Source organism: Myotis davidii, unplaced genomic scaffold (assembly GCF_000327345.1).
Source record: "Myotis davidii unplaced genomic scaffold, ASM32734v1 scaffold287, whole genome shotgun sequence".
Classification (NCBI taxonomy): Eukaryota; Metazoa; Chordata; class Mammalia; order Chiroptera; family Vespertilionidae; genus Myotis; species Myotis davidii.
In genome coordinates, this window is record NW_006297658.1 from 131,809 (window position 1) to 145,880 (window position 14,072).

Genomic DNA, 14,072 nt, shown 5'->3' on the forward strand with positions numbered 1-14,072 from the left:
CGGTGTGAGTTTCCTGTTCTTTCCCGTGGCGGCAGCTGTCTTTAGGTTTTTTTTCCATCGCAAAGGTGAGGCCCTGGGAGCTGGACGCTGGGGCCACAAGCTTCGCAGCCACTGGTTTCTGCTGGCCCGCGCTTCCCTCGTCCTCGTGGCCACGCGTGACCTGATGGCCACGTCTTCACTTTAAAGAGGCTATTAGGGCCCGGCAAGTGTCTGCCAATGGTTAGCGCGCCAGCCCACGCACGGGAGGGTCGCGGGTTCCATTCCAGTCAAGGGTACACACCTGGTTGCAGGGTCAAACCCCGCCCCAGTCGGGTGCATGTGGGAGGCAACCAGTCCAGCGTCTCTCACATGGATGTTTCTCCCTCGCCCCGTCCTCTCCACCCGCTCTAAGAACCAATGGGAGAAACAGCCCCTCTCCGCAGGAGGATTGTCTAAAAAGCAAACGCCATTGAATCTATTCCAATGAAGTGGGTCCCTGAGACCCTCTGGCTCTTCCAGTCTCACACAACAAGAAATGGGGGGACCGATGCCGCTGGGCTGCTCTGAAGCGCGCAGCCCACGCAGGGGTCCAGCAGGGCTGTGGCTCTGGCGAGGAGCCTGGGGCTGTGTGTGTGTGTGGGGGGGGCTGTTTACTAAGCACCCCCAGGACACATCTTATTCCCCCCCCTTCCCCTCCCCTCCCCCGTCACACACACCCAAGCCGAGCACTGAGCATCTCCCTCCCAGGGTTTCTGGGGCGGTTCCCGGGCCGGCTCTGAGGGGACACTGCTCCACGCGTCTGTCTGCCGCCCTGGCAGCCGGGGGGGCTGGTCCCAGCGGGGCTCTCGGGTGCTGACACGGGTGGGGCCGGGCCTGTCTGGGCCTCGTGGTTCCCCAGAGGCAGTTCAGCCAGCAGCCATGGGGTCGGGGAAAATGGGACAAAGTGAGTCGCCCTCTGTGCTGGGGGAGAGAAGGGCGCCTGCTGTCCAGCCTGTGCTGGGGGCTCGGGGGCTGCAGCAGGAGCCTCGCCTCTCTGGTTGCTGCGCTAACGTGCGGAGGGGGACGTGGGCGCTGTGCGCGGGAGGAGCGGCCGGCCGGTGGGCACAGGGCCGGTGGGCGGAGGAAACGCTCTGGGGTTAGAAAGTGGTGATGGTTACGTAACCTTGTGGACGTACGAAACCTACTGAAGCTACACTTTAAGGAGTGAATCCTGTAATGGGAATGACATCCCAATTTTTAAAATCATTGAATCAGCCAGACATCATCTCTGGGGAAAACATTAAAATGAAGCTGCGGACACGAGGTGCCCCTGTGTCGGAGGGCGATGGTCAGTGAAGCTGTGAACGCCGCCCCCGCAGCCCCGGGGAAAGCGAGTCTCAGGGCCACACGGGGCCTGGATGGAAGCGCCCCGCCGGCCCAGCGCCCTCTCCTAACCACCCGGAGAGTCTGTGCAAGCAACCCCCGGGCCTGTGACTGAACAAGCCGACCAGGCCCCTGCCTCAGCCAAACCCGCGCCCTCGCCCTTTCTCGGGGACCGGGTCCCTGGCATGAGCGTCAGCACAGCGATAGGGACGTTCCCGCTGCCGTTGGGCGCGCTCCACCCTGACCAGCGGTATCATTTGTACAACTTCTCTGCCTCCTCCCTCCAAGCCCCCCCATTCTGTTGCTGGGACCCCCTTTATCGCAGGCATCTGCCGCCCTCCTCTCTGCGGTTGTCTCGGGTCAGATCAGAGGCCACCAGGCTGAGCGGCCGGGGTGACATCATGGGTCCTGCAGGGAGCTTTGCCCATGACCCCCTCGCAATCCGGAAACACAGGGATGCCTGACTTCTTCCTAGTATCAGCTTTTTCCTTTTTGATGTTTAAAACTAAAGGGAGTACAATTTATTTTTAGTGAAAGCTTCTAATCTAAACCCTCCTTTTGGTCATGAGAAGGCCTGGCGAGACCGTGAGGCCTGCGTGGAGGCCCTGCCCGCAGCCCTTGTGCTGCCCGCCCCTCGCTGGCGCCGGCCTGCAGCTCAGCCTGGAGCCAGGCCTCACCCACGCGTTCTCCCAGCATTCCTCATGCAGTTGTTATTCACTTAGAAGAGCTTGAGGTTTAAAAGCCAGCCAGCACTTTCCACTTAGAACACGTAGGTATAAACTTTCCTATGAAACTGCTCCACTGAGATTAGAAGTTGTCTGTAACATAAACCAGGCCCGCCCAGCATGTGGTCAGACAGCTTGGTGTTTGCACATGTTCTGCCCGTCAGCGTCTTTCACACACAGGCTGCGGGCTGGGAGCACTGGTCTCCTGCTGGAGCAGCTCCATCTTTGTCCCCACAGGACCTGTCCCCAGATCCCTGGGCCTCAGGGAGACCCCATTCTTTCCGCGCCCCCCTTTTCTGGCCCCTGCCCCTGCCCCTTCTTGGGGTCCTCAGGCTTCCAGACCAAGCACCTCCCTGTCCCTCCAGGAGGCTCAGAGCGGCCCCACAGCTGGGCCTGGGTCTGGGCACAGCTTAGGTGCCCATTTCTGCACCAGGAGGTGTCTTTCCAAAGCAGGCCCTGTGAGCTGGGACTCCCTGTGGGGCCTGCTCACCACACCCCGACTGCAGTTTGTCCCTGCAGACACCCAGGCAGTCCCTCTGTGGGGACAGCACAGCACTATTGTGCTGGTGGCCGGAGAGTCAGCCTCACCATCGTGTTAATTCCAACAGTCACAGGAAGCAGGGATACAGGCTGCTCTTCCCACTCACAGCTGCTGCCTCCTTGGCCCGCCCTGTCCCAAAGGGCTTGGGCCAGCTGCAAACAGCAGGCAGCAGCCACTGCCCGGCTAGGAGTTGACAGGAGAGTCTGTGAGCCTGGAGATGGGGGAGGCCCACGCCACCTTCCTGTTTGAGAGAGAACACTTTTCACTTTAAAATGGGACACAGCCTCACTGGGAAGCTGCTGACTTGCAGACCACACTTCCCGCAGTCTCGTTACCCAGAACAGCCGGCCCCATGCCTGGGGAGACAGATAGGCCTGAGGGAGACCGGGTGGCCCTGCCTCGCAGGAGCCGTGTGCCCACGGTTACTGCCGTGCGGGGAGGGCAAGGGGCTAGCCAGTGTGACGGGGTGGGGGTGTCCACTGTGTGGGCAGCCAGCCCACAGGCCTTAGTGTGAAAGGCTTTTAAAGCTGAGAGAAAAGCAGTCGTCTTACAGCGAGGAAGCCGCAGGGAACACTGCCCTGTGGTGTCAGGGGCAGAGTCATCATGGGGAGTCGGGCGCTGCTGTCAGGGTCCCCCAGGGCCGCCTGCCTGTCCTCCGCAGGACAGGCAGAGGGGCTGCCTCTGCTCCGAGGATGGGAGGAATCAGAATGAAATTTCTGTAACATGTTCACTTTGGGGGGTTGATAGTGAGGCAGTGTGGAGGTCTCGTGGCTGTGGAAAGATCTAGAACACAGTGCCAGGGAGCACAGAAGGCAGGAGTGCGGGAGCCGTGGCCAGGGCACCTAGATGCCCCGTGCTGGGTGAGGGGCTGGCATGTCAGAAACTTAGGCTTTCGGAGTGGTGAGTCGCCTCACAGGGGTCTCCCGCTTCTTTCCAGTCCCCTGGATCAGCATCCTTGTGCCCCACAGATCGCTCGTGTAAAAATGATAAGGGGGCTTCTAAACCACAGAACCACCATCATTCAGAACTGCCTGAAAGGAAGTCCTACAACTAGGGATTTAAAGGAGCAGCCACATCAAGACTAGTAGGAGAGGCAGAGTCACTGCAGAATGAGCTGGTCCCACACCCATGTGTGGCCAATAAAACTGGGAGGGAAATCTTGGCTATGGAGGTCCCCCTGAGGAACAAGGTGTCCCAGCCCCATACCAGACCCCTCAGCCCAGGGTTCCAGTGCTGGGAAGATTAATCCCTGTAACTCTGGGCTGTAAAAACCAGTGGGGTTTGTGGCTGAGTCACATGAAAGCTGCTGGAGACCTAGGCAGCTCCTCTTAAAGGGCTAGCACAGAGTTACTCGGACTCATTCCCTCTGAGCTCTAGCACTGGGGCAGCAGCTTGAAAGGCCGCAGGGCCATACAGGAGCAACTACATTGTCTGGCATCAGGGAAGGAACTGGGGGGAGGGCAGTTTTCTCCCAGACAGAAGTGCTGGCAGAGGTCACTGTTCCTTTTCTGAGCCCTCCCCCCACAGAGCCAGCAGATGGGTGCTATATCTTAGATTCCATCAATTCCATCAGCCTGGCTCACACTGTTCGCCTCACCATGGAGAATTCCCTGAGGCCCACGCAAGCTGTTTGCAGTGGCTCTTCCATACCAATGAACTCTGTCCTGGCTCAGGCTTCAGACTCAACTAAAATCCTTCAAACAAGCAGCATTTGGTCTCAGCATGCTATGGACTTCTTGCTAAGTGGCCACAGGACTGGTACTAGCAGCAGCCAGCCTTGGTTCACAGCTTGGCTTCTGGGCACATCCAAGCCCAACCCCAGGAGCAGCCATATGCAGATCGCTTTGTAGCTCATGCCAAATGGCCCCAGACAGAACACAGATGGTGTTGATCATGGCCTGGATGCCCTAGGAGGCCCCAGAGTCAGTGCACTCAGTGGATAGCTTCAGACCACATTGAAGCACCGCTCAACCACCTCCACAAGCAACACATTCAAGGGGCAAACTCAGCAAGCACCAGAGCCCTGCTGAAGTAAGTCCTGCTCTGTGGGGTGGGCCCCTGGACAGCTGATCCTGTGGTCTGTGGTCACTGATAGCAGCCATTGGCCTGAAGGTAAATCCCTGCCATTAATGTGCCAACAGCAATCCAGGTTCGACTACAACAGGAGGGTGTACACAGCCCATTGGGTTGGAGGGGAGGCTGTGCCACTGGACCCTACATTAAGTCACTCTACCAAGCCTGGGAGATGTAGCAGCTCTACCTAATACATAGAAACAAACACAGAGAGGCTGCCAAAATGAGGACACAAAGAAACATGTCCCAAATAAAACAACAAACTCCAGGAAAAAAACTAGACAAAATCGAGACAAGTAATCTACTAGAGGCAGAGTTCAAAACACTGGTTACAAGGATGCTCAATGAACTTACAAGTTTAACAGTATTAAAAAGAAGACATGGAAACCATAAAAAAACAAACAAACAAAAAAAACAACAACCAGAAATGAAGGAGGCACTAACTGAAATGAATGACTTACAGGGAGTCAACTGTAAAGCATATAAAGCAGAGAATCAAATCAGCAATTTGGAATATCAGAAAGCAAAAAACTCCCAATCAGAAGAGCAAAAAGAAAAAGAAATCCAAAAACATGAAGATAGTGTAAGAAGACTCTGGGACAACTTCAAGCGTACCAACATTCACATTACAGGGGTGCTGGAAGGAGAGGAGAGGGAGCAAGAAATTGAAAACCTATCTTAAGAAATAATGACAGAAAACTTCCCTAACCTGGTGAAGGAAATAGACTTACAAGTCCATGAAGCGGAGTCCCAAACAAGATGAACCCAAAGAGACCCACACCAAGACACATCATAATTTAGAGGCCAAAGGTTAAAAAGAGAGAATCTTAAAAGCACCAAGAGAAAACCAGTCAGTTACCTATAAGGGAGCTCCCATATGATTATCAGCTGATTTCTCAACAGAAACTTTGTGGTCAGGAGGGAGTGGCAGGAAATATTAAAAGTGATGAAAAGCAAGAACCTACAATCAAGATTACTCTACCCAACAAAGCTATCATTTGGCATCAAAGGACAGATAACGAGCTTCACAGACAAGAAAAAGCTAAAGGAGTTCAACACCACCAAACCAGTATTATATGAAATGTTAAAGGGTCTTGAAGAAGAAGATTTAAAAAATATGAACAATAAAATGGCAATAAATACATATCTATCAACAATTGAATCTAGAAAAAACACACAACAAAATAAATGAACAAGCAGAACAGAAACACAATGATAGATACAGAGAACAGTTTGTTGTGATGGGCTGGGGGCCTGGTGAAAAAGGTGAAAGGATCAAGATGTACAAATTGGCTGTTACAGAATAGCCCCTGAGATGTAACGTTCACATAGTCAATAATATTGTCATAAGTGTGTCAAATGGGTACGTGATTTATTGGGATGATCACTTAGGCATGTGATGTCTAATCACTGGGTGTACACCAGAAACTAATATAATAGTGTCAACTGTAATTGAAAAATAAAAAATGATTTAAAAATACTTAATTTTTCTCCTCCCCCAGGAGAAGTACCCAGCGGCTGTGCAGCTCCCCGAGGGGGCCTCCTCCAGCTGCATGAGCATCCGGAGTGCCAGCCAGCCAGGGTGAGTGCACAGGCCGTGGCGTGGGCTTCCTTGCTCGCCAAGTCCCTTCCCTGCAACCAGATGGTATTTCCTGGTGAAAACAAGGATTACAAATGTAGAGGGCAAATGCGAGCTGCCGACACCTGGAGAAACCTCTGTGGCGCCCTAACAGGAGCACACCCACCCACGGCGGCAGAAGAGGAGGGGCACGTGGGTGAAGAGGGATCCGGGACGGGTCAGCAAGCTCTGAGGGAGGGAGGACCACCTGGCCTTCACTGTGCTGGGCGCCTGGGGCGCGGATCTGCCGGGGTGGGAGGGCCTGGTGACTGGCATGAGTGCCCGCCAAGGTTTGGGTTTGTTTTCAAGCCTCACAATTACGCAGGCTGCTGGGACTCGCCCTGTCGTAAGGGAACGTGTCCATCCCTCACAGCTGGAGCCTGTGGCTAGAGGCCATGTCAGCATGCACTCCGCTGGGCGAATATGTGCATGCCCATGTCCCTTAGAGCATCTGGGTTATTCACTGCTTCCCACCATGTCTAACTTGTCCATGTCCCGGGCCCATGCGGACGCAGCTTCTCTGGGCATATGCCTAGACATGCAATCCTTGGGCCATAGCGTAGACTCAGCTTTCTATTACCACCAGATTCTTTCCAAAGTAGTTTACCAACTTATTTCCCACAGGAAAGTGTAAGTTCCTATTGTTCCACGTCCTGTACTTGTGCTGTCATCCTAGTATTAGTGGGTACAACAGCACCTCCCTGAGGCCTTTCTGGCCACGGCCCAGTTTGTCCAGGACTGACCCTGTGGGTGGGTGAGTGTCTAAGAGGGGGCCAGCTCAGCTCAGCTGGGGCAGGGCCTGCGTTGGGCGGGGCTTCCTTCCTACGGCACAATCACGCTTCAAGGCACCTGGGGGCGGCTCTGACCTCTTTCAGGTTTGAGCTGGTCATCGTCTGGAGGATGCACATAGATGAAGAAGGGAAGGTTTTGCCGAAGCTGGATCTTCTCACCCAAGTGCCACAGCGAGGTAGGCAGGCCAGCGGGCTCTGCAATCTTAGTGCCCAGCAGGGGCACCCACTGATTTCACCTGGTTCACATGGCAACAATCAAAGGCTGAAAATCTCAGTGTACTTTTATGTCATTTTAAAAAATATTCTGATCAATAATCACCCCAAAAGCACCTGTGGAGGCATGCGCCCAGGCCTCCTGGCTGCTGCACAGTGTGGGGAGGGGGTTGTGCCGTGGGCGGGCTGTGCTGACGGCTGACACAGCAGCAACAGGGGAGGTGGGCAGGGTCCCGGCCGGTGTGTTTCTGACCCAGTGTGTTCTCCTTACAGCCCTGGAGCTGGACCGGAAGGGAGCAGTCGCAGCTGCTCCTCTTCACTTCCGGGCCCTGCTGGGCCTGCTGGGCATCGAGGCGGCTCTGGAGAGCCTGCTGAGGCTGCTCTGCGCGGAGGGAAACCCCGGTGCCCACCCAGCACCGCCAGGGGCCTGGGATGTTACTGAATAGAAACCACACCCTCAGCACACGTCTGTGCAGTGGTGACACATGATCTATCAACTGTCAGGTCATGAAAAACACAGACAGCTGTTTAAACACAAAATGAAAAGCCTGACACATGAGGAGCAGCTGTGCCCCCTCCCACCCCCAGTAGGCTCTCCCCTCCCCTCGGCCTCCCGAGCTGGAAAGCCGCTCCCCTCAGCCAGTCCTGACACGCACTCTTCTTGACCCAAAACAGCAAGTCTGCACTTCAACCTGCAGTGGGACAGTGAGACCCACTGTCCCCCACAGGCCTGAGCCGTCCCTCCCCTCCCACGCCCCCTCTGTCCCACCCGTGAGCCCCAGTTCCATGCGCATCCAGCAGGTAGAGTCTAACGCCTCCTGCCCCCACACTAACAGAAGATGGGCAGCACTTGAGTATTTTTCCGACCCTCTGAGTACAGAAGTAAATGTTATGACAGAATTAAAGAATAAATTCTAGAAAAACTGGCGTAATTCAAACAAGTGTAATTCTCAAATTATCACAAAATTTCCCCATAAAATTTACAATCAGCAAAATAGTCTCCTTATATTTCATATAATTCCACGGTTTCACTAACATTATAATATATTACAATGAGCCTTCATTAATCCCTCAAAACGATGCTATAAATAATCAGTCTGTACAACCGATAATGGAGTGAACCTGCCACCAGGACTCGCATGTTCACAGCAGTCTGGCGCCTGGGGAGCCCCACCAAGAGCCCAGGGTGCCAGCAGGGCCACTCCTCTTGCACCAGCGGGCGGCAGCCCTGCAGAGGCGGCCCAGCACCCGAGGGAGGCCCAGGGCAGAGGCACAGGGCTGGCGCCTCCTCACGGTTCAGAGCGGCGTCACTCCGGAAAGAACAGGAAAGGAGTTGATGCTCACGTGATGGTGTTTGCCCAACCTGAGTCCCGTGGCCCCTCTGATCCCACGCAGAATGGTGGCCGTCTGCACTGCGCCCTCACCTGCAGGGGCCACGGGCCTGTGCTGATTGGCGTGTGGCTGGCCACTCAGCTGAGGCAGTTCCAGTAGGATCCCTGTTTTCTTAAAAGGCCAAATTGTAAGATCTACATGACGGTCCGTGTTCCGTGTGCTAAGAGCCTGGTGGTAGGAGATCCAAACCTTGGGTCTTACAAACAGGCGTTTGCATTAGAGGTTAGACATGAGCCTTGGGTAAGAAGGAAGCTGCCCGAGGTGCCAGGACACAATGCACAGCCCCCCTGGCCCGCCTGCCCTGGGAGGGGCCTCCTTCCTGCATCCCAGCAGCAGCCCCGAACAGTGGTTAGAAAGCAACAACATTCACAGCCAGTCACCCACCACAAAGCGCTATCGTTCAATCTTCACATCCCATGTTCAAGTTTCAAGACGCCACAGGAGAGAAGCTAGACCTTATGGAGAACTAAGGTGCAGTCTTCGCTCTCCTTGAACCTGGCCGACACCGGGGCGGCGTCTTTGGCGCGCACAGCCTTCGAGTAGTAGTTGACGATCTTGCCGTCCAGTCTGTACTGATGCGGGATGCTCTCATAGGGCTTGAGGTCAAGGTCCAGCACAGACACGGAGAAGGCAAACCTGGACCGCGATGCAGGGACCACAGGCCTCTGATCAGAGCTGAAAATAAAAAGCAATGTCAGGCTCCCAGCCCTCTCCTGGCTCACAAAGAGCACCCATTCTTGCGCCTACATGCACCCCGTCTGTCCGTGGTGTGCACAGCGCTCAAAGCTTCTGCTGTGAGACCCGCTAGTGCCCAGGTAAGAAAGGGTTAATGTGTAGAAAGATGAAAAACAAATTACTAGGATATTTGTGACATTCCTCCTATCCCAGTGGTAGAAGCGAATGCTGGGCCAACTATTACGAAACCTAAGAAAGAGCAGGAGGATCTGGCCCCTCAACAGCCAAGTGGATGATAACGTGCTGGGAGCAGACGCCCTGTCCTTTCTGCTTGCTCACAGCTGCCTGCGGGTTTATTCTCGACTCAGTCTGCAGTGCTTTGTATTCTGTCTCTTAGTGCTTAGTTTTTCTAAATATCAGAAGTCACAGGCTGAACGCTCTGTGGACAATGACTTGTACTTGAAGACCCCGAGACTGAGTCTGAACTTTGTGCTCAGGCTGCTGTGGGGCGCGCTCAGGGCACAGTTGGCAGCAAGGTGACTGGCACGGGCGTGAGATGAGTTCATGCGGCTGCAGAGAGTCAGTCAGTCAGGAGCCGTGCTCTCCCCAGGCTGAGCCGCTAGCTAGAAATCATCAAAAAACAAGCAAACCTCTGAACCAGGAGGTCCTGGGCTGCGGGCTCGGTCCCCAGGAGGGCGTACAGGAGGCAGCCAATCAGTGATTCTTTCTCATCACTGATGTTGCAATCTCTCCCTCTCTGAAATCAATAAATAGATATTTTAAATATATATATATATTAAAAAATGATAAAAGTAGCACCTTAAAAAAAAAATTCAAACAAACAAAAACACCCATTTCGAAAGTTCTGCCAGAGCAGGAAGCAGCGAGCAGGCTCCTGGCAGACAATGCTGATAGGCCTGAACTCTGGCTCATTCCTACTCGAGACCCAGCTGACAGGACAGCGACCTGGGCTCCTGCAGGTTCTTAGCAAAACCTCCCCACCCCCCGCCTCCCCCGAAGAGCAGGGAACACGTCTGCACATCAAGGGCTTGCTTCCATCTCCTCCCCGGGTCTCAATCCCGAGCTCAGTGCAGCTGGGCCTGGACAGAACTACAGTTTCAAGGACACCTCCATTTCTCCCTTTAGAACCAGCACCAAAATGAGGTGAGCCCATCACCAGCTGCTGGGAGCATGGGAGCAGGGCCGCCTCATGAAAACTCAGACCCTTTGTAGGCCAGAAGGTCCCCAGGAGTCCAGGGCATGGCTCCTGACACCTAACCCTGGCCACCCTGGGCCAAGACTGGTGCCCATGTTTCAGAACTTTCTGGACACGTGACCTGGCTCCTGTCTGTGCGTTTTTATGAGGGGAATTTCTGTTCCCCGACTGTACCCTTGCGTCAGGCAGGTGGGAGAACGTAGCATCTCTGTGGTTTCCTCTCATGCAGCACCAGCTAATCCAGCCAATGGAGTCCTAGTAGCTAAGCACTGTGGCCTCTTCTTTGGGGATAGTGGTAGTTTTCAACCAAACAGAACCATCTTTTTCTGTATTTCAATTTTACCCTATAAATGTCCCTCCATGTTTCCTGATCAGGAAACGGACAGCTCAGTGCCTGTCCGGCAGCGGGCCTCCTGGGGATGTTAGGTCAAAAGCAGAAAACCTGGCGGCAGCCAGTGCCAGATGCCCCGGCCAGAACGAGGATGTTCCGCAGACACTGGGGGCTGGCGCCCCGAGAGAAATGCCAACGACACCATCTGTGACTAAGAAGGTTCGCAGGTTGATCCTGAATTCCTAAAAGAGGCCGGGAGGAGGCAGGGTGACGACGGGGTCTCAGGATGATGCTACAGATGGAAGTAGACTGCACCCCGCTTGCAGGTGTCACCTGACCAAGGCCAGACTACACCAGGGCAACAGCTCCTCAGGCCCCTGGCCATGGCAGCAGCAGGCTTCTTTGAGAGAAGGGAATTTGCACACAGAATCCAAACTGCTTCTAAGTCCTTAGAGTATTTTCTTAGAAAATGGTATAATAACCTTCAGTTTAATAGAACAATCTTTTAAAATTATTCTCCATGCCTTTTTATAGTGAATTACAACCTTCTGTGATCTCTAAATGTGGGAAAACCCTCTTCTCAATCCACAAAATCCCGTCTGGCCAGAGCGTCAGGCCCGGGCCCTCACCTGGCGTCCTGCAGGCAGGGGGAGAGCGCGATCATGATGGAGCAGTCCTTCGCCGTCATGGCCACCCGGTACTGCTGCACCTGCGGGCAAGGAGAGGTCAGCTGGCGCCTCCTCTGGGAGTCTGGGAACCAGCCCCGGAGCTTGGGGGGAGCAAGCTGCAGGGGTGACTGGAGGAGTGGCAGTGTGAAGGTGCACCTTGTTCTTCCCCTGAAATTTCAACAAGTTACCCAACTGTAAGTCAACCGAGAAACCCTGCTCAACACAGACACATGCCTGAGACCCGCCACCGAAACAGCTACAGGTGGTCAGCCGGGAGGCACGGGGAGGCCAGAGGGGAGGAAAGCCCAGGTGGCCCGGCTGGGAGAGGGAGGAACAGAGAGCTGCTGGGGGTGGGGAAGGGCAGCCAGCAGGGCGAGTGGCGAGGAAACAAACAGGGACAGAGTCAGCAGATGCCTGGCAGAGCAAGGCTTCTCCCTGCGGCTTCCCACTGTCGGGCCAGCAGTGGGGTGTCAGACAAAGAAACAGAACCAGAGCCCTGCCGCCGCTTGGACTCCACAAACTCGCCTCCCGTGGCCCTTGGCGCCGGGTCCAGGAGCATATGATCTGGAAGCCAAGAGCTACTGCAGTAGAACTGGTTTCCACCTGTGACTGCTTCCCAAGACGGGTACTTGGGGGGGGACCCCACGGAGGTCAGGGGTGGCCATTACAGTGAGGGCAAAACAAACCCTACCCCAAGCAGCAGATCGGTACCATCTTAGGGAAACCTCACAGGCTCACCTCCGGGAGACCAGAGGTAAAAAACCTTGCGATGCAGCGCCATCTGCTGGAAAAGAGTAGCAAGACCTCCGCAAACACCAGGGAGAACCACAGCAAGAGGGACGAGGAAGGAAGGAAGCAGCGGGCCCAGCCTGCCCTCGCCCCTCCAGCGGGGTGTGGACCCCGATTCCGAACCCGGGATTCGTCTTCAGCGAGGCAGCCACAGGCCTTAGAAGAAAGAGCGGTAGGTGGCCTCAGCGCCTGCTGTGCCGGCCACTGACATCCCTCCAGCCTCAGGAGGGAGTGCAGCGTCCCCCACGGGCAGCCTGGCAGCAGGACACGCCTCGGGCCCTCTCACCCCACAGGTTGTGCAGACCCCTGGCAGGATGCTGCAGACAGGGTCTCCAAGCTGCCCCACGGGAGGCAGGCTCGGGTCTTGGATGGATGCAGAGACAAGACCCGGCTGGGCGATGGCAGGGCCCTGCGACACCAGCCTCGGCTCTGCAGCTTAAGCTCAACACCGGCTGCAGCGCATGTGGATGTGTGCGAACCGGCCAGGAACGCACCTGCGGGGCTGCCACGCAGACCACACGCACGAGGTGGGCAGGGTCTGACTTGTAAAGCCGCGTGTGCTCACATGTGTTAAAGACACAGGGAGACCCCCAGAAAGGGCTGCCTCCAGGTGGACTTCGGGACATTCTGTCCCTTTTGAACTTTCCTATATCATTTGAATGTTTAGTTTGAATAGCTCTCACTTTTACAAAAATGAACTAGTTACAAAACATGAAGTGGGCCTTCCATGTTCTCACAGGCTGGTTTGTGGTGACAGACCTGCCCCGTTAGCCACTCCCTTGTCACTCACCCAGAGGACCCACCCTGAGAAACCTCCCCGGTCCACCTGCCCCAGCCAGGCTGTGCGGCACGCAGGCCTACTGACTGCCGGTCCGGGCCTGCGGAAACCTAGAGTTTACAAGTAGAATGAAAAAGGAGCTCCTCTCCTGACACTAGTCATTTCGCTAAGAAATGGGTATTTCACAAAGTACATAACAAATGATGTCCAAAGAATTCCTAAGAGATACGTATGAAAAACAAAATACAAAATATTTAGCATGTCTTGATCTGGAAGACATAAAACTCAGAAGCCATAAAACACTAAAAGATTTGAATACCTAAAAATTAAAATCTTTTATATGATCTAGTCATGATGAATGTAAAAGACCCGTGAAAGAATGGGAGAAAATATTTGCAACATATCAAGAATATAAAAAGTGCTACTTCAATATGGAAAAAGAAAACCTGAAAAAGACGTGGACCAAATAAACTGAAAAAGAAATATAGCCAAAAAATACCTGAAAACTTGTTAAACCTTATTAATAATCAAGGAAATGCAAATTAGAACAGTGAAACAGTTTTTACTCATCAGATGGACAAAACTATAAATATGTATGTACTAGGGGCCCAGTGCACGAAATTCGTGCACTTGGTGTGTGTGTGTGTGGGGGGGGAGTGTCCCTCAGCCCAGCCTGCCCTCTCTCACATACTGGGAGCCCTCAGGCGTTGACCCCCATCACCCTCCAATCGCAGGATCGGCCCCTTGCCTAGGCCTGACGCCTCTGAGAGAGGCGTCAGGCCTGGGCAGGGGACTCTCATTTCCCCCCATCACTGGTTCTGCCCCCAGCCCCCTCCGATTGCTGGCTCTGCCCCTTGCCCAGGCCTGATGCCTTGGCCAGAGGCGTAGACCCCCATCACCCTCCGATCACCTGATCGGCCC

At 54.5% G+C, this 14,072-nt stretch overlaps 2 protein-coding genes across 2 annotated transcripts in view; one reads left to right on the top strand and one right to left on the bottom strand.

The window, feature by feature from the left end:
• LOC102760867 overlaps window positions 1–8,234 on the top strand; it is a 12,911-nt gene extending 4,677 nt beyond the window's left edge. Inside the window, exons 3-5 of the mRNA XM_015570194.1 lie at window positions 6,183–6,262; window positions 7,174–7,265; window positions 7,576–8,234. Of these exons, the coding sequence (XP_015425680.1) occupies window positions 6,183–6,262; window positions 7,174–7,265; window positions 7,576–7,748 (345 nt within the window). The 3' untranslated portion in view covers window positions 7,749–8,234. The remainder of the gene's footprint in view (window positions 1–6,182; window positions 6,263–7,173; window positions 7,266–7,575) is intronic.
• IPPK (inositol-pentakisphosphate 2-kinase) overlaps window positions 8,232–14,072 on the bottom strand; it is a 73,745-nt gene continuing 67,904 nt past the window's right edge. The window contains exons 11-12 of the mRNA XM_015570197.1: window positions 11,546–11,625; window positions 8,232–9,369 (exon numbers count right to left, since the gene is read on the bottom strand). Of these exons, the coding sequence (XP_015425683.1) occupies window positions 9,144–9,369; window positions 11,546–11,625 (306 nt within the window). The 3' untranslated portion in view covers window positions 8,232–9,143. The remainder of the gene's footprint in view (window positions 9,370–11,545; window positions 11,626–14,072) is intronic.